The sequence below is a fragment of the Toxorhynchites rutilus genome, chromosome 2 (assembly GCF_029784135.1).
Source record: "Toxorhynchites rutilus septentrionalis strain SRP chromosome 2, ASM2978413v1, whole genome shotgun sequence".
Lineage (NCBI taxonomy): Eukaryota > Metazoa > Arthropoda > Insecta > Diptera > Culicidae > Toxorhynchites > Toxorhynchites rutilus.
Genome location: NC_073745.1, coordinates 65,592,761 through 65,611,366, shown reverse-complemented (window position 1 = coordinate 65,611,366; position 18,606 = coordinate 65,592,761). Strand labels below are relative to the sequence as shown.

Below are 18,606 nucleotides of genomic sequence, written 5' to 3'. Positions count from 1 at the left end.
AAGATCGTAACTCAACAAACTTAGTACCGCAGTACCGCCCAATAGAGGATTTCTTTGGCTAACTCAGTGCCCTAGTGTATAAAAACTATTGGAGGGCCAAGGACACGAAGCAACTGACTACAAGAATCCGAAATGGTATCCGGAAAATAGACCTAATTGCCGTACAACGTTCTTGTGAGAGCATCGCGACAAAGTTGCGTCGAACAGCAGACCACGGCCCTTACTCAAACATTCACTGATATTTTTTTGAAGAAAATACATTATGTTATTAATAAAAAAATACTGAAATCGATGGAAAAAAAATATTTTTTTTTTATATGTGATTGAAAAAATTCTCATTTTATATTTAACACCCGTTAGGTCCTCCACCAACGTGAAAGTTCGTTGACAGCGGTTCGTTGTATCCAAAAAAGGTACGATGGAATCTATTTTGCAGCAAAGATCGCTGACGAAGAGTTCGTTGACCAGCACGAAGGTCCAATAGTGAGAATAACTGAGGAGAATCAACTTTTCCATTCAACAGCTTTGATACGTAAACCGCGCCTTCTCTCAAGGGTGTCCAGGTTTGGAAGCATGCATCGATCTGGGTAGGCAGGAAGATTCAATGGATCGCGCCAAGGTAAATGGCGCAAGGCCAACCGGATGAATCTTCGTTGTACACGCTCTATTCTCAAGGTCCAGAAAACCACATTTGGTGTCCAAACAACGGAGGCAGTTTCGAGAATTGGTCGTACTAGTGCACAATATACTGACTTCAAGCAGTATGGATCAATAAAATCCTTCGCAATCTTCGAGATAAATCCGAGCTGTCGGTTAGCCTTAGGAACATTATCACGCAACCAACGTTGAATGGTAAAACAAAATTCGAAGGCCATTACATGAATATTTTGACAGTCATTGAGGTAGGTCCAGTCAAGAGTAGGAAGGTAATAACGAATTGCATTGTAGTCTATTTTTCCAAAATCAGGAGTGTGCTCAACGTCAACAGGATACCTGTCGTTGGACTGACATGTACGAGGTACTGGAAGAGATATTACCAATGGTGGGTGGTGCAAATCTGAGGGTAACAGCGCAACCGCAGCTGTATTGATGACTACATTACAGTCGTTTGAGCAAAAAACAAGATCAAGAGTTCGATCCAAATGATTACGGTGCCAATTGATTTGACTCAAATTCAGAAAGTCCATTTCATCGATCAGAGCAGCACTCGACGCAGATACCGTGGAGGTTCTTGCTAGCGAAGCGTCACCGCCAGTACTCTGTAAGCGTGGCTGGTTTTAATCATCACTAAGCGGCACCTGATCTACACATGTTACTTTGTCATAAAGATCACGAACGGAGGCCACATGTTCATCTATCAAATCCACGTCGCGACTACGATCAGGTGGGATGTATACAGTACCGATGGCTAATCGTTTACTCTCGATGACAGCGACAACAAACACCTGCTCCTATCTTCCACCGTGACACGTGTGGACTTGCGTACAAGGGTAGCGATGATGAACCGCTATCAATACGCCCCCGAAGCTTGTTTTATTGCTGTTTATAGAACTGCGGTCACAACGGAAAACGTTAAACGTCGGTCCAAAAATTTGCAGGGAATCAATACAATCATTTAGTCCAGTCTCTGTCAGTATAATGACGTCGTAATTACAGTCCGTTACAGCCAAAAGCAGATCGTCGATTTTAGTCCTAACACCTCGGACGTTTTGATAGTACAACCAAACACAATCGACAGAGGCAGCAACGGGTTGTGTTGGTAACCATACATTGATTGCATCGCTAGAACCGGTGGACTGATAAGTAATAGAAGTACTAGAACCATTGTCGTACTTGCCGAGAATAGCGTGGTGGAAGACCCCTTCTCTAACTCCACTCACAAGGCCAGGACGACTGCTGAGCGGTGGCTGGGGAATCTCGACTGTGGTAGGGTGATTAGGGGCTTCCATGTAGCCAGTTTCGTTGCGCCCCGGAGATGAAACTTGTTGTACGTAGGATTCATTATGTTGTTGCGGAGAATCAGATGTAATGAAGCTGTAATGTGGAGGATTTTCAGCGTATGAGGTGCTCGTAATAGGAGTATACTTGCCGGAGAAGACAACTTGGAAGACCCCGTCTCCAGAACTGAACACAGGGCCAGAACGACTTGGTAGCTGGTGGTTGAATTTCTGATGCAGCGCGACTGTGTCAGACAGATTAGGGTCTTCCATAGTGCCAGATATAGTGCGTCCTGTATTCTTTTCTGATTCTATGTCAAACCAGGTCTAGATGAGGTGGAGCCGTTTTTTTGGTTGAGTTCAAAAGGACGAACAGTGATTCCCTCCGGCCAGTACCAAGGATCGCCGACCACATTAGACACAGCTTTAGTGACTGTCACTTTGAACGACACGAATGAGAGGTCATCTAGATTTTTCCCACGAGGTACAAGCTTGGTGACTTTGATCAATGAAGAATCTACATTCGCAATCTCATGAATGTGTTGATTAACATCACATTCCTTCTGATCAGGAGTAAACGGGGTAACGTAGAAGGCTGTCATATCATCGGTCGATTCAGTTTTAGCGACACTTAAAGTATCACTGTTGCGTCGCAAAATATTGTTACCATTCTGGTTTTTACTATCGTGCGAAATATTCTGACCGGAGATGACAGAATTGGTGTGTTTACCATCACGTTCAGGTCGACGTTTTCCAGTACTACCAATGGTGATTACTATTGTGCAACGATAATCAACTTTTTATTGAATTCTTCATATGAATTTTGTACTTATCTTCAAACGATAATTTCATCACATTGTAATGTTGCGACAGGAAATGAGCAACACTGAAGTTTTACTAGCTAATACCTTACAGCTTCAAAGCTAGTTATGGATGACATAACATGTATAAGCTCTGATACCTTACAGCTTGTGTATGTGTCAATCCATATGGTTTTATTTTTTTGCTGTTTTCCCAGATTCCAGAAAAATCCATCGGTTAACCTGCCCAGACAAGCCACGGATTCTGACGAACAAGATGTTTTCTTTGACGAAATTTCCGATGCACATTGTCGCCTCTGGTTCCTTTACAAACATTTAATCACTATCAACAAAGAAATGCGTAAATTCACATGACGTTTTCCAGTACTACAAAGATACGCTCACGAATATTTGTAGATTATGCATGTGTGGGATTGAATGTGACAAGCTGGGTTACACTAGAAAATAAACAAACCTAAAACATAGATAAACATTTTAGTACTACGGTTTTGGCACTGTTTTAGTTTGAATGTATCCACTGTCAGGAAAAAGGGGGAAAATTGTTGTTGTTGTTTTCTTGACGATTGCGAGTGTTTTCAAAGGAATGTGACCTAACATTGGACGTTTGACGTTTTGCTTACTGGCATGTTTATGATCGGATATATATTATAAACAATATAATTATTTGCTCGATTCATGAAGCGAGGTGGTGATGTTCTGGGGGGCGGGGTAGGTATTGTTTTTGCTGATAAAATGTCAGTTCATGAATGGAAACAGAAGACTGGCGTGTTTGCATACTATTTCGATCCAAAAAGACTGACGCAAACAAATGAGTTGCTCTGGCAAATGGAAACAAAATAAGAACCGAAACAAACGTGATGAATACAGTATTCTAAGAGTAAAAAGTATTTTTTTATGGTAAGCAAAAAATGGTTTATAAGTTGTAAAGAAATCTTACTTCTTTCTTCTTTTTCTTCCGACCAAAACCATTCTGAAAAAATGTATTGTTAAGTTAGTTTTCTGTGGGTTTTTTTCTATTGGGTTGGGTTTTTTTTTCAAATAATGGCTTGCTATGATTTCAAGGCTAGATACGAGCGGTACTGATTGAGTTAGCTAAGTATACTTTGTTTGGAGTGAAAACAATTCTGCGAATTTGTTTTTGGTGTTGTTATGGTTGATAATCTAGTTGAAAACAAACGCACAAACGTATATGAGTGAAAACAAACAAAAATTATAAGAAAAAGAAACTCTAGAGTTAGCAGAGCGTGTGTTTTTTGTGGTTGCAGTGAGAACGAATCCATTGCTTTCGCTTAGCGTTCATAAATTTCCTTATATTTTTGACAAGTATCATTGTCGGGTCGAATTAGGTTTGTTTTAGCTAAGAGAGAAACACTTTGTCTTCTTTGTTCCGTTTCGAGCATATCATTTGCCAAACAAACAAAGTAGTGATAACACAAAAAACTGAATGGGCAATTCTGCATCTAGTATATCTATTAGAGTTGCACAATTATGCGATTAATTGGTTTGAGTTCGAGGAAAAAAGTTTGGTGTGTTTGCTGATTTTTTTTTCGGTGTGTACGTGTTCAGTGTGTAGCACAATACTAAAATGGCGATTCGAGCTTGAGATCGATAGATATTGTTTTTCAAACGGCGTGAATAGTGTGGCAAATGCTGCTGGCAAATTGATTATCAAATTAATTGTTCTGACTGGATGGAAGCATTCGGTTTGCTATTTTTTTTGTTTGTTTGACTAGAGAGGAATGACGAATGAGCGTATTCGAGCGAATGAGTTGACGAAAACGGTGGAAAACTTGACGACCTGGTGGATACATATTGTTGCGAGATGAACGTACGATTCGAGGACTAATGAAGGAATGATGACATAACTAAAAATAAAACGTGAAGCTGTGGGACTAATATTTCATCCTATTTTCATCTTGAAATATTTTTGTGATATAAAATTAGAGCAATAACGGTGAAAGTTGACATCTGCAAATAGTTTGTAGCGCTGTTATGCAGTTAAAATAATCGTTAAAATTTAATTAGAAAAGAGAAATTCATTCAAATCAGAGATGGTCGATTTAAGTTGTTTACAGTGTTGCAAATGTAAACTTTCACATGCTTCCTTGGTGATTGTGAACCTTAAAAAGACATTAAAAAATCATTGCACCGAATGATTGGATAGCAAATATGTAAATGGAGAAACGATGAAAATGGCTACTTAACATAATCACATTAGACTCATTTCTCATTTTGGCGTTAAATCATAACGTTCAGAAATAAAACAAATACATTTTTTTTACAAATTGCACAAAATTAAACTGTACATGTTTATCCTAGCCTAACGCTTGCAGGATTTGCAAACCCATGCCAATTAACTGGTGGCAGTTGTTGTTATACAAAATGAAACACAATCCAGTCTGAGAAAAACAAACAAACAAATCGAAACAGAAAAAACCTCAAACAACAGGAGATTAACACACGAAATACACAAACCATTTCGATACAATCAACAACTTTCGAGCGATCAATATTTTAAAAACAAAACTTCAACACGGCAGTGACACTGACTCGGATTTGGATTTGGAAAGCGGGCTTATTTTGTACATAAAATTAGCGATATAAATTCAAGGTAACCGAGACGTAATAGGTGTTTCGAGTTGAAACCCGAGAAAATAAACACACTTGGAAAGTACATTGATAGAACGGAGAGTTTTCCTCGAGAATAAGATAAAACAATGGAGAACATAAAACGAAACTATAAAATCGGTCAGAACAAGGTGAAAGTTTTACAAAACGGAAAGAATGAGAAGAATGAGAAGTGATGCTAGTCGCGAGATATGCTGTAGAGTTTGAAGGGGGTTAAAGACGATTGAATGAAGGTATGCACTCGAATCAAACTTTTCCGAATGATTTTCGTCGCGATAGGAAAGTTGAACAGACAGACAGTATGAACGGTGAGAGTTGAGATGGATACCATGATAAGATTAAGTTAGATTTTCGTTTCTTGTTTTGAAGAGTGACAGCATTTTTTTTTTCTCAGCGAAGCTTCATAGCATAGAGGTGTAGAGAAGAAAGAAAAAGCGGAGCAGCGCGGCTAAATTTATACACAAGCGGAAAGCTGTATGCAGAGTTAGAGAGTAGTAAGAGGGAATAATTATTTATATGCGATAACATGTTTTTTCTTTTTTTGGTAGATAAAGTTAAAGCAGAATGTAGCATCATTTGTTTCCAGATTGAATGAGAAGACAACGAAAGGCAATAATGGGGATGGGGAACTTGTAGGGCTTACCTCCCCCTCGGCTCGCTTCTTTTCCAATTCGCGCTGTTTTGCTTCTTCATCTGCGATGCGTTTCTCAATGACTTGTAATGATTCACGGGTGAAAGGACGGAACAAACTACGTTCTTCCTCAGATATCTGGTCGGAGTCTTCGGTCATTGTCTATATGGCCAACAATGAGAGCCTCAGATTTCCAAGGCCTGAAAGAGAAGAAAAAGAAAAGCGAATAATGTAGAGTTTTTTAAAGATGTTTGGTTTCGGGTGATCGAACAATGTCTGTCGCTATTATTGCATAGGCGGAGGCCTAAGCCACTCTTTTCATAGTTGTTTTCTCCGAGTTCAGTTCCAATGCAGATTGCTTACAGCAAGGACCATTCCAAGTGATGTGGCCAGTCCTCACAATATTGGTTTAATATTTATTCTGACGTGAAAATGTTTTTCAGTAACGGTGCCAAATCAGAACCCCAGTCGAATTTTTATTAAATTGTTCTAACATTTATAACTGTTTTTACAAATGGGTTTTAAAAAAAAATCTCTAAGCTTTGGTATGCTATAAATAATGATTCCTCTATTTGTAAATAGTCTAAATTGACGAAAATAAGAAGCATTCCCATTCTCCCATACTTTAACGTATAACGAGCAATTCATGCAGCAGAGAAGCACAATTCGAATATACCACTGCGTTCGGCGGAGAGAGGAAATATTATCATTCAAGCTCCGCTCATTTACAACCTGTGGAAGGTATGAAAGAAACGATTCGCGATTTCTTTCACACACGATAGCTTTTCTCAAGGCAGCGAATATAGTTTAGGCTATTACAACGGTGAGTATATAAAATTATGCAATTTGCGACTTCCATTACGCAGTCTCGTTCAGCCAGCGTGAACAACTTTTACCCACATGTAACATTTCTCGATGCGTCAATATGAATACACTTTTCGTCATTTCAGTTTTCGTGTCGCTCTGGCCAACGATCTGTGAACAGTCAATGTTAATGTTGAGAGCTAAATTGACAAATTTTCAGTTTTAAATTTTTTCTACTGCTTTGCGAATCTTTTGGCGCAGAGCTGTCAAATATTTGTTGCAATGAGTTCATTTTTAAATTTCTATAGAGTCTGTCCGCCACTGACAATATCACAGAAGTAACTTCGTCATCAAACCCAACAACAACTGTCTGATACTTGTGGACTCGGAAACTACTGAACCGATCGACATGAAAATTGGTATGTAAGGGTTTTTGGAGTCGGGGAAGGTTCATATGATAGATCGACACCCCTCCCCCCTCTGCCATACAAATGAAACACAAATTTCTACATTACTCGAGGATTAATCAAGCAAATGAAACGAAATTAGGCATATGAAGGTTTTAAAATACAATAAATGATTCTATGGCGGTTAGATACTACTCCACCCTCTCTTAGGAAGGTTCATATGATAGATCGAGACCCCTGCCCTCTCTCTAAGGGGGGGGGTGTGAGGTCTGCCATACAAATGAAACACAAATTTTTACATTACTCGAGAATTAATCAAGCAAATGAAACGAAATTAGGCATGTGAAGGTTTTAGAGTGCAATAAATGATTCTATGGCGGTTCATACAAATGAAACACAAATTTCTGCATTACTCGAGAATTAAGGAGTGGAGGTTTTAGGGTGCAATAAATGATTCTATGGTGGTAAGATACTTCTCCTCCTCTCTTAGGGGAGGGGGTGGGTGTCTACCATACAAATGAAACATACATTTCTACATTTTCAAGAGCTAATCAAGCAAACGGAACCAAATTTGGCGTGTGGAGATTTTAGGGGGCAAGAAACATTTCTAAGGTGGTTCAACACTCCTCCCACCGTTGAAGGAGGGGAGGTCTGCCATAGAAATGAAACACAAATTTCTGCATAACTCGAGAACGAATCAAGCAAATGGAACCAAATTTGGCATATGGAGGTTTTGGGGAGCAATAAATGTTTTTATGGTGGTTTGACACTCCTTTCCTCTCTCTAAAGAGGGGGGGGAGGTTGCTGAACAACTCGAGAACTAATCAAACAAATGGAATCAAACTTAGCATATAGAGGTTTTGGGGATCGATAAACGTTTCTATGGTAGTTCGACATATTGACAAGCGTTGTTAGTCCATTTGATATTTGCGGTAACGAAATTGATCTCCGTTCGAAAGTGGAAATGTATTTCAATGTGATAAAACGCATTCTTATATCGTCTTCTATCCATATAAATAAAAATGGATCGCCGAATGTGTTGATAAGAACAAAACTCGAGAAAGGAATTGTCCGATTTAGGGTTGTCTTCATTCTATCATATTTTCTGTATCAAATATCTATTTCATGTAACGGAGAAACATGTTATTTGCAACTGGATGAAAAATCTTGCACGAGAATTGTGTCTGCAAATAATCTGATATTATAATGTAGAAATACTGAAATTTATACAAGAAAATAATTTTAAAGGGTAAATTAGTAGACCAATCTATGAACAGTTCTGCGATTGAACCCATGAACGTGTGCTTAGTAAGAAATCGTGGATGTGATAACGAAAATTAGTTTTTGGGTGGGACGAAGTTTGCCGGGTCAGCTAGTCTTAAATAAATATCGATTCTTATGATATGTAAAGGGTATTTCAATAGGGACGCTACAAAAGTAGACCGATAGGGACAGCAAACGACGTCATATTTTTTCCCGCTCTCTTGACATATCTCTTCATTAAGGTTTGCTATTTCATAATGGAATGATATACGATCCAACAATGAGTCGTGATTCTTAAAATTTACCACTGAAATTCGGAGTCAATGGCCTCAAGTTTAAGAGCGCTACGTTCAATTTATGGTCGTCATAACCGTCCTGCCAGATCAACAATTGTGCGTCTAGTGGAAAAATTTGAATCCACAGGCACAGTACAAAATGCTCCCGTGCCAGTGTCGAGAATATTGTTGCCGCTAGCGCATCAACTGAGGAAGACCCAAATCAGTCTCTCACACGTTGTTCTCAAGCGTAGGGCATCTCTGTAACGTCGTTGTGGCGAATTTTGCGAAAAGATCTTGGCTTAGGCGTCGTGCACAAATTACGTAACGCTAAAAATCCGAATTTTGGACCCCCTCCCCCCTACGTTATGCAATTTCCTATCTCTAATACACAGCAAATAACGCAACCTCGACCCCCCTCCCCTCTTATCGCGTTACGTAATTTGTGCACGACGCCTTACATCCTTACAAGATCAAGCCACACAGCGAATTTAACAATCGATTTATTGAAAACCAAGTTAGGTTTGCGTCAATTGGCCGCCTCGGTCGTGCGATTTGACGCCATTAGACTATTTTCTGTGGGGCTACGTCAAGTCTATGGTCTATGCCAACAAGCCAGCGACGATTGATACGAATATCGAACGTGAAATTGCAGCAGTATTGGCCGATTTATGCTTGAAAACCGTCGAAAATTGGGTTCAGCGTCTGGACTTCTGCAAGCGTGACCGTGGTGGCCATGCCATAGAAATCGAGTTCCATACATAATGGTATCAAATGTACTTTCACATGAATAAAGAATTTCATTGATATCCAAAACCGTTTTTGTTTTATTTAAAAAAATCTTTTGTAGCACTCTTATTGAAAACCCCTTTAAATCAGATCATCAAAATCCGTTCGTGTATAGGATGATGGTTAGTTCTGATTGTTTTCACATTGGTATGGATATATTCGAAATGTGCATTTCTTCTTTAAAGTACAGTAGAATCCGTTTTTTATGACTCCACCTATATTGACCAACCGACTATTATGACGTAATTACACAACGATGTTTGGTTTTCATATAAAATCCTTTGTAAAAAGGTCGGATATAATGACTCCCTTATTATGTCCCATTCTTAATAAATTATGTCCGACATGAAGTTTTACACATTCGATAATGTTCGTTGATTCCCGACGACGTTCGCCACGTGGCTCGTTTTTGTTTTGAGTCTCAGTTAGCAATTGACACTCAAAGGTCAATAGTAGCATTCCATGGTAGCAGCTAATATGAGTGGCACAGAGAAAAAGAAATTACTAGTCAAAGAAACGTCACAAAAACCAAGATGTTTTAGCAGTGTCAAATCACAAAACCTGTCGATTATGCTAACAATCGTAGAACTTGGATGACGTCAGAACATTTTGAAAAATGGTTTCAAGATTGAGATCATGATTTGGTAAAGAAGAAGAAAAGGTTTTAATGCTGGTTGATAATTGCCCGGTGTACCCGAAAGTTACTGATTTGAAGTCTATAACACTTGCTTTCCTTCCGGAAACACAACATCAGTACTACAACTAATGTATCAGGGAATGATATGATCAGTCATAACTAATTTTAGAAAGAACCTTGGAACGAACAAGAATAACGGTGCTAGATGCAATTCTGGTGGTTAAATATGCCTGGCACAAAATGTCACAAAGTACCATCCACAACTGTTTCAAACATGCAGGATTCTTCGAAAACCAAGACGGTTTGCATGTTCAAATATCAAAACATGAATTTGATGGAGAAAATGAAGTTCCATTATCTTTGTGGTCACGAAACCTGAATTAAGATGTTGATAATTCTTAATTAAAAATCAAAAAATTCAAAATACAGGGTTTTCCATTTCGGGCTTCCGAAAGTATACAGCCCTGCGCTGACAACCGTTTGACATAGCTGTCAACCAAAGCGTCATATCGTTAGTTGAATGTCTGCCATTTTACAATATGGATCGGTTTAGCATCGCACAACGTGTTAATTTTGTTAAATTATACTATAAAAATGATGAAAAACCGGCAAATGTTTTTCGAGCATTACGGACGGATTTTGGTCGTCATGGACGACCTACAGAGCACACAATCGCTAATGTAGTGCGTAAATTCGAAAAACTGGATCCGTAGCGGATATTGTGAAACCTGTGCATCATCGTAATGTGCGTTCGGCCGAAAATATTGCTGCTGTTGCTGCCAGTGTGGAGGATGACCCGAATATTTCGATGCCACGGCGTGCTCAGCAATTGGGCTTGTCAAACACATCATTGTGGCGAATATTGCATATGGACTTGCACCTACATCCATATAAAGTCCAACTGGTACAAAAATTAGAGCGTGGTGACCATGGAATGCGTCGGGCAGCAAAATGCTGAATTTTCGCATCAAATTTTCTTCATCGATGAGGCACATTTCGAGCTCGGTGGCTATGTGAACACCCAAAATTTCCTTATATGGGGTTCAGAAAATCCACACGTGATTGTTGAGAGGCCATTGCATCCGCCAAAAGTCACTGTTTGGTGCGCATTATGGTCTGGTGGAGTCATCGGGCCGTATTTCTTTGAACATGAGGACGTCGAGACGGTAACTGTGAATGGTGAGCGCTATGGCCGCATGTTAATCGATTTTTTTTGCCACAAAATGAAGATATGGATACGGATGACATGTGGTTTCAGCAGGACGGCGCCACGTGCCACACAACACGACCGAACATGGCCATATTGCGAACGAAATTTGAAGGACGCATAATTTCGCGTTTTGGTGATGCCAATTGGCCGTCCAGATCATGCGATTTGAACCCGCTAGACTTTTTTTTGTGGGGATATGCGAAAGACCGTGTCTATGACAACTCTCCGCAAACTCTTGAACATTTGAAAGACAACATTCGTGAAGTAATGACCGAGATACCGCCCCATATGTGCCGAAAAGTCATCGAAAATAACCTGTTCCGGATCAAGGTGTGCGAGGAAGCCCTAGGTGGAAATTTGAATGATGTTGTATTTCACACATTATGACATAAACCAAACTTTAATTTGAAATAAAAGTTTCATCGAAATTCGAATTCTAAGTGTGTTTTATTTCAATTTACTTTCGGAATTTAAAGTTGGAAAACCCTCTATATTCATGATTCATGAAAAATTCACATACATACATACATGTATCGGACTTATCACGTGCAATTTTTATTTTTTAAATATGCTATGTAATATGCTATGTTAAAATATGTATGTACATGAGTACATATTTACATAATTTTTTTTTTTTTCATAAGACGCTTTGTATGTCGTCCGCTTATTATGACGTGTTTGTCGATTCCCTTCGATGTCATTATAAACGAATTCCACTGTATACAAATTTGACCAATATTAACATAGAATTAGGCGCGTTCAGATAATGGTTGATATTTTATAACCATTTTTTCATTAATAATATTTTTTTTTCTTGGTAATTTTGTAATACCACCCCTTTTAGAAACTTCAGAATTCACGTGATCATGCATTTGCGTGATTACACCAACGTTGGTCAACCACAAAATTCAACCAAACTCGAACTCCAACTCAATCGATTATCTAAGTAAAACTTCCTTACTCTCTCGTCGAAAAGTTTTGCCTTGCATGAATCAAATTCAGATAGAACAAATTTGTTATTTTGTTAGCTTCACCCTCCCCATTCCGTTTCCTCTTCACCCGTTATGTCGATTAAACCAATGGAAACGAGAAAATAAATGCTCTGCCAGCAAACGCCAATTCGTGCCCACAATGTGCCCCCTGCCAAGAAATGTTGTCATACAATATGCCGCAGGTAATTACTGGGGAGGCGGCTAAATTTTGACACACTGCCCATCCAAAATAGTGTTCCGGCGGGCTCCAGATATTGATTATTCGTCTAATTACTTCCGTGCATACATAGGTGTATTGTGGTCCATCAAAAGCTAATGATTGTATCCGACCAACGAGAACAGACACTAACATGCGCAAACATCTAGTTTCAATCTCTAAACACGATTACCTAGCTAACAAATAATGGGGCTGCTTTACCTGCTAACAGTGGTGTGTTGTTGAGGGGGCACGATGTGGGCACGCACTAGGTGCGGCCAGATTTTGACTCGGGCCCCAGGAACTAGTTTGGACGGTGGGCCGTCCTGTTGGAACGAGAGAAGACGGAGAGACGTCGGCATCTTTTTTGGTGCGGGGGTAAAACAAACACATAATTACCTGTGACACAAACAAAGTTCACAGACGCAGCGAGTTCTATCGCGGCGGCAGCACTGTCGCAGCTGAAACTCAACACAATTCGTGCAATGGCGAAATTTTTCATGACAGCCCGTGTTTGGAGATCCGAATGTGAGTTATCACATCGAACGGTTGAGTTGAGCTAGAACTCGTGGGATGACTCTTCGGTTTTGCGGTTAAATTGCACCTTCTCTTGTTTTTTTTTCTTCCTTTTAACGGCTTTCAATGATTTTAAGGTTTCACAAACACACACTAAGATAGCACAAATATTTCGGCCGATAAAAACAAAATCAAACAAAACCAAAAACACAACTGCACACTTTCAACTTTCAGCTACTAGAGTTAGAGCAAATACGACAGTAACTACAGTAGGAATCACGAGATTCGGCCCGCGACCGATGCCAGTCATCACGTGGACAACGTCAGCGACGGTCTGAAATTATAAGGAGAAAACAGAGAATATGTACAATTACTCGCACTGTCACTATCAAGAATTTTTTTTAGTGTTTTTATCACAGCAAATTCATCGGTACCCTTTTTTGAGAATGATAGATAGATATCCCAATACATTAAAATGGCAAGTTCAATCAACTTCCACAAAATGTCTACACCGAAAGTGTTTTTTAGATAAATTTCAGGATAACCTCATATAAAATTATAGGGTGAATTATTTTTGCTTTTCGAATTTGTTTTGCGTTTCGAACGTTATATGTTTTTAAACAATTGTTGAAAACATAGAACAACTCAACGGTGCCTGACAAATCATTGATCATTTATATAGGTTTTTCCCAATCATTTAAATGCTTTAGAAATGGATGTTGTACCTGAGACTCATGGCCAAAAAAACTGGTTCCAACCATTTTCATAGGACATATCATGTCCATGAATGCCATCGAGGAAACCATCCCTATCCAGTTATTGCAAACACGGATTGGGCAGTGAAGCAGCATCTTTTTGCATCAGTTCTGATTTGGTATTCGAATCTAGAGATTGCCCAACGAAATTCAATCGATTTTATTCTATGCAGGGCAGAGTTATATTTGCTGAACCAATCCCTTCTGATATTGTTGATTCTCCGAACAACATCCATGGCAAGGGTTGAAACCGCTTCTATTTCACAGTCGCGATCTGGACCCGCCAATCTGTCTCCTTCACCGAGAGAACCAAGCAATGGAATGTGAGATTGCACAAAATGAAAATAAGGCTTTTGCCGATAATGACCCTAAATCTTCTATCACCGAGGAAGTTTCGTTCATCACCGCTCATGCGTCCATCGATGGAGATTTTCGTGAACTGAATTCATTTCATCAAACAATTCTTCGAATATACGAGTATTCAGGGCTTCAGATTTGAAGCAGTTAACGATTTGATGTTTTTTTTTAACTGACGGAGACGAAAGATTCAAGTATCCGTAAAAAGAAAAAAGAAAAAAAGGAGGTTGCATCGCATAGTCCTTTTATCACATAAAATTCTGTCGCCAAGACTTCGGCATTGAAATGTATAAAGGGTGTGTCACATCAAATTGCATCACGGAAAAAAACGCTGTAGAAATTTAATTTTCAGGAATTATATCTTCAGCTTTCGCTTATAATCAGATAAGAGTGTATAGATCACGTTGGCCATGCTTCACTGTCACTTTTTCGTAAATTTGGAAAAATGTCGTCGAACGAAAAAGAGCGTCGTGAATTAATCCTGCGCACTCATTTCGAGAATCCGGAGTTGTCACATCGGGACATCGGTAAGATGCTGGGAATCGTCCAATCCACGGTCAGCAGAGTACTAAAACGATACTTCGAGAACCTAACCATCGACCGGAAGGTGAAGAACGGCAAAAATGGATGCTCCGTCAGTGAAAAAGATCACAAGCGCGTAGTTAAGCAGTTTAGACGTGATCCGAGAAGTTCGGTCCGGGATGTCGCCAATAAGCTGAATTTGTCAAGTTCATTCGTCCAGCGGACCAAGCAGCGGGAGGGCCTGCGTACATACAAGGTTCAGAAGGCTCCTAACCGCGACGAAAGGCAAAACATGGTGGGGAAGACGCGAGCCCGGAAGCTGTACACCGAAATTCTGACGAAGCCGCATTGCCTGGTAATGGACGACGAAACCTACGTCAAAGCGGACTTTCGTCAGCTGCCGGGCCTGTTGTTCTTCTCCGTAGAGGACAAATTCAGCGTTCCGGAGGAGATTCGCAAGCAGAAATAATCCAAGTTTGCCAAAAAGTATATGGTGTGGCAAGCGATCTGCTCTTGCGGAAAGCGGAGCGCCCCCTTCGTGATGACCGGCACGGTAAACGGGCAGGTTTACCTTAAGGAGTGCCTACAGAAGCGCTTACTACCACTATTGAAGCAGCACGAGGGCCCCACCATCTTCTGGCCGGATCTCGCTTAGTGCCACTATTCAAAGGACGTGTTGGAGTGGTACGAAGCCAACGGGGTCACCTTCGTGCCAAAGGAAATGAACCCGCCCAACGCGCCGGAGCTTCGCCCAACAGAAAAATATTGGGCGATTATGAAGCAGGCCCTCCGGAAGAACTCAAAAGTTGTCAAATCGGAGGCGGACTTCAAGAGAAAATGGATTTCTGTTCAAACTACAACCTGACGTTGTACAGAACCTTATGGACGGGGTAAAGAGGAAGGTGCGAGCATACGGGCTTGGGCTCGAAGTATGAATAAAAAGAAAATGCCAAAAGTTGTTTAATAGTTTTTGTTTTACTGTCTAAAATTTTCAAAAGGATCGGTCTACTGGGCGAATTTCTACAGTGTTTTTCCCGTGATGCAATTTGATGTGACACACCCTTTAGTACTACTCGTTTTGTTGTAAGAACAAGTTCACGTGTTTACATCATGGCGTCATCGAAACAAGCGCGGCGCTAATCGACCATACGCGCTCACGATGAAATTCCCGAAGTATGCGTTTGTGAGTTGGTTGGACTATTCAATTAAAGGGTGTGTCACATCAAATTGCATCACGGAAAAAACGCTGTAGAAATTCGCCCAGTAGACCGATCCTTTTGAAAATTTTAGACAGTAAAATAAAAACTATTAAACAACTTTTGGCATTTTCTTTTTATTCATACTTCGAGCCCAAGCCCGTATGCTCGCACCTTCCTCTTTACCCCATCCATAAGGTTCTGTACAACGTCAGGTTGTAGTTTTTTTTTGAACAGAAATCCATTTTCTCTTGAAGTCCGCCTCCGATTTGACAACTTTTGGGTTCTTCCGGAGGGCCTGCTTCATAATCGCCCAATATTTCTCTATTGGGTGAAGCTCCGGCGCGTTGGGCGGGTTCATTTCCTTTGGCACGAAGGTGACCCCGTTGGCTTCGTACCACTCCAACACGTCCTTTGAATAGTGGCACGAAGCGAGATCCGGCCAGAAGATGGTCGGGCCCTCGTGCTGCTTCAGTAGTGGTAGTAAGCGCTTCTGTAGGCACTCCTTAAGGTAAACCTGCCCGTTTACCGTGCCGGTCATCACGAAGGGGGCGCTCCGCTTTCCGCAAGAGCAGATCGCTTGCCACACCATGTACTTTTTGGCAAACTTGGATAGTTTCTGCTTGCGAATCTCTTCCGGAACGCTGAATTTGTCCTCTGCGGAGAAGAACAACAGGCCCGGCAGCTGACGAAAGTCCGCTTTGACGTAGGTTCCGTCGTCCATTACCAGGCAATGCGGCTTCGTCAGCATTTCGGTGTACAGCTTCCGGGCTCGCGTCTTCCCCACCATGTTTTGCCTTTCGTCGCGGTTAGGAGCGCTTGTGATCTTTTTCACTGACGGAGCATCCATTTTTGCCGTTCTTCACCTTCCGGTCGATGGTTAGGTTCTCGAAGTATCGTTTTAGTACTCTACTGACCGTGGATTGAACGATTCCCAGCATCTTACCGATGTCCCGATGTGACAACTCCGGATTCTCTAAATGAGTGCGCAGGATTAATTCACGACGCTCTTTTTCGTTCGACGACATTTTTCCAAATTTACGAAAAATTTACAGTGAAGCATTGCCAACGTGATCTATACACACTTATCTGATTATAAGCGAAAGCTGAAGATATAATTCCTAAAAATTAAATTTCTACATTTTTTGAGTCAAGCATAACTTTTCAATAGGGCGTATCGATTTTAATTAAAAGAAATCATCGTCAATTTATATCTCAAAAACTATGAGTCGTACCGAAGAAGTGTCTTAGAAAGAGTTATTAGACTTAGAGTATTGATGTTCAAACACTGACACTGAGAAGAAAAATTAGCACTCTTTTTGTCATTTACAAAAAAAAACAATATATATATATATATATATATATATATATATATATATAATATATAGCAATATCTAAAATATGTGTGTGTTTTTTTTTAATTTTTTTTCATATGAGTCATAAATCATGTAGAAAAGTCAGGTATACGAAAACTATAACATATAATAACGTGTAATTACGTAATTAGTGCCTGCCTATACGACGCAAACGGCCGGAAATGTGGGCCGACAGTTCTTGGATCATGCATGGTGATAACAAGCCAATTTAACTCTCTTTTGTTTAATTTAAAAAAATATCTGATCAGAGTGTATTTTTATTATTTGAATTAGTTTAGAAATAATTGGTAAATCTTCAAAATTGAAAGTGACGAGAAGTACATATAGGAACTGGTACAAATTCGGTACCCCGTGGGTAATTTGGTATCCACCCGGATCTCCGGCGGTAATGAGCGCACTCTGGTGGTGAATAAAAAAAAGTGTTCTAGTAATGTAGTAACAAACGTCAGATGCCAAAAACCCCAAAATATCTGTGTTTTCTAGTTCAAGTTTTGTTGTTTTTGAAATCTCGAAAATTTTTCATGTGCGTCATTTGAAAAATCATTAAAAATCGAATAGTGAGCCGATTTTAAAAACATTAAAGCTGATTTGGATCAAGAAATTGATGTTCTTCAACGAATTCGAGTAAATGTATCGAGATTTTAATCACAAATTTCATAGATTTCATTCTAAAGTGAAAATTCGGTATACGGGTAATTTGGCACCCCAATGTAAACATAGTGTTGATGATTCCATGGGCCCATTGCGCCATTGCACCGATTGCGAGACTGATTACTACACTTGCGACTTTTGTAAAGGCTCTTGATTCGTTTTACTTTTTAGTTAGAAATAAATCGAGATGAAATTTGTTCACTTTTTCTTGATAAAATCGTAAAATCGTTTTTTTTTTGTTCCTCTTTCTTTTGTAAAATTGCATGTTTTTTCGTCAAAGTTGAGTTAATTTACGTAAGGTAATGTACTTCACTTCTATTTTGTATGAAATTTCAAAAAATACATTTTTCAGTGAGTTTAGGACGATTCTTTTAATTTGAAAAAATAAAAAAAGGGGTGCCAAATTCATACCCAGACATCTCGGGTGCTCGAATTTGAGTTGTTTCACTTCTATACTCAAAGTTCCGAGCCAAATCATGATTTTTGAAATCGGTTTGCGGGGAAATGTCCGCAATAGATCCTTTCATAAGCTGACGTAATATGAAAAAATTTCGAGCATTGGCCAAGAGCTAAGTCCAAAAAAAAAAACAAAATGGGATACCGAATTTGAACCAGTTCCTCTAAGCCTCATATGCGGTGGCGT

General features: G+C 39.8%; 1 protein-coding gene across 50 annotated transcripts in view; it reads right to left on the bottom strand.

Annotated features, from left to right (window-relative positions):
* LOC129765188 (sodium channel protein para) overlaps positions 1–18,606 on the bottom strand; it is a 338,936-nt gene that overhangs the window by 207,382 nt on the left and 112,948 nt on the right. For 39 of the 50 annotated variants that reach the window (XM_055765192.1, XM_055765154.1, XM_055765144.1 and 36 more), the window contains exons 4-7: positions 12,990–13,440; positions 12,813–12,916; positions 6,030–6,217; positions 3,696–3,728 (exon numbers count right to left, since the gene is read on the bottom strand). In XM_055765192.1, coding sequence (XP_055621167.1) covers positions 3,696–3,728; positions 6,030–6,176 — 180 coding nt within the window. In that variant the 5' untranslated portion in view covers positions 6,177–6,217; positions 12,813–12,916; positions 12,990–13,440. The remainder of the gene's footprint in view (positions 1–3,695; positions 3,729–6,029; positions 6,218–12,812; positions 12,917–12,989; positions 13,441–18,606) is intronic. The other 11 variants (XM_055765148.1, XM_055765173.1, XM_055765151.1 and 8 more) reach the window with 1 other exon arrangement.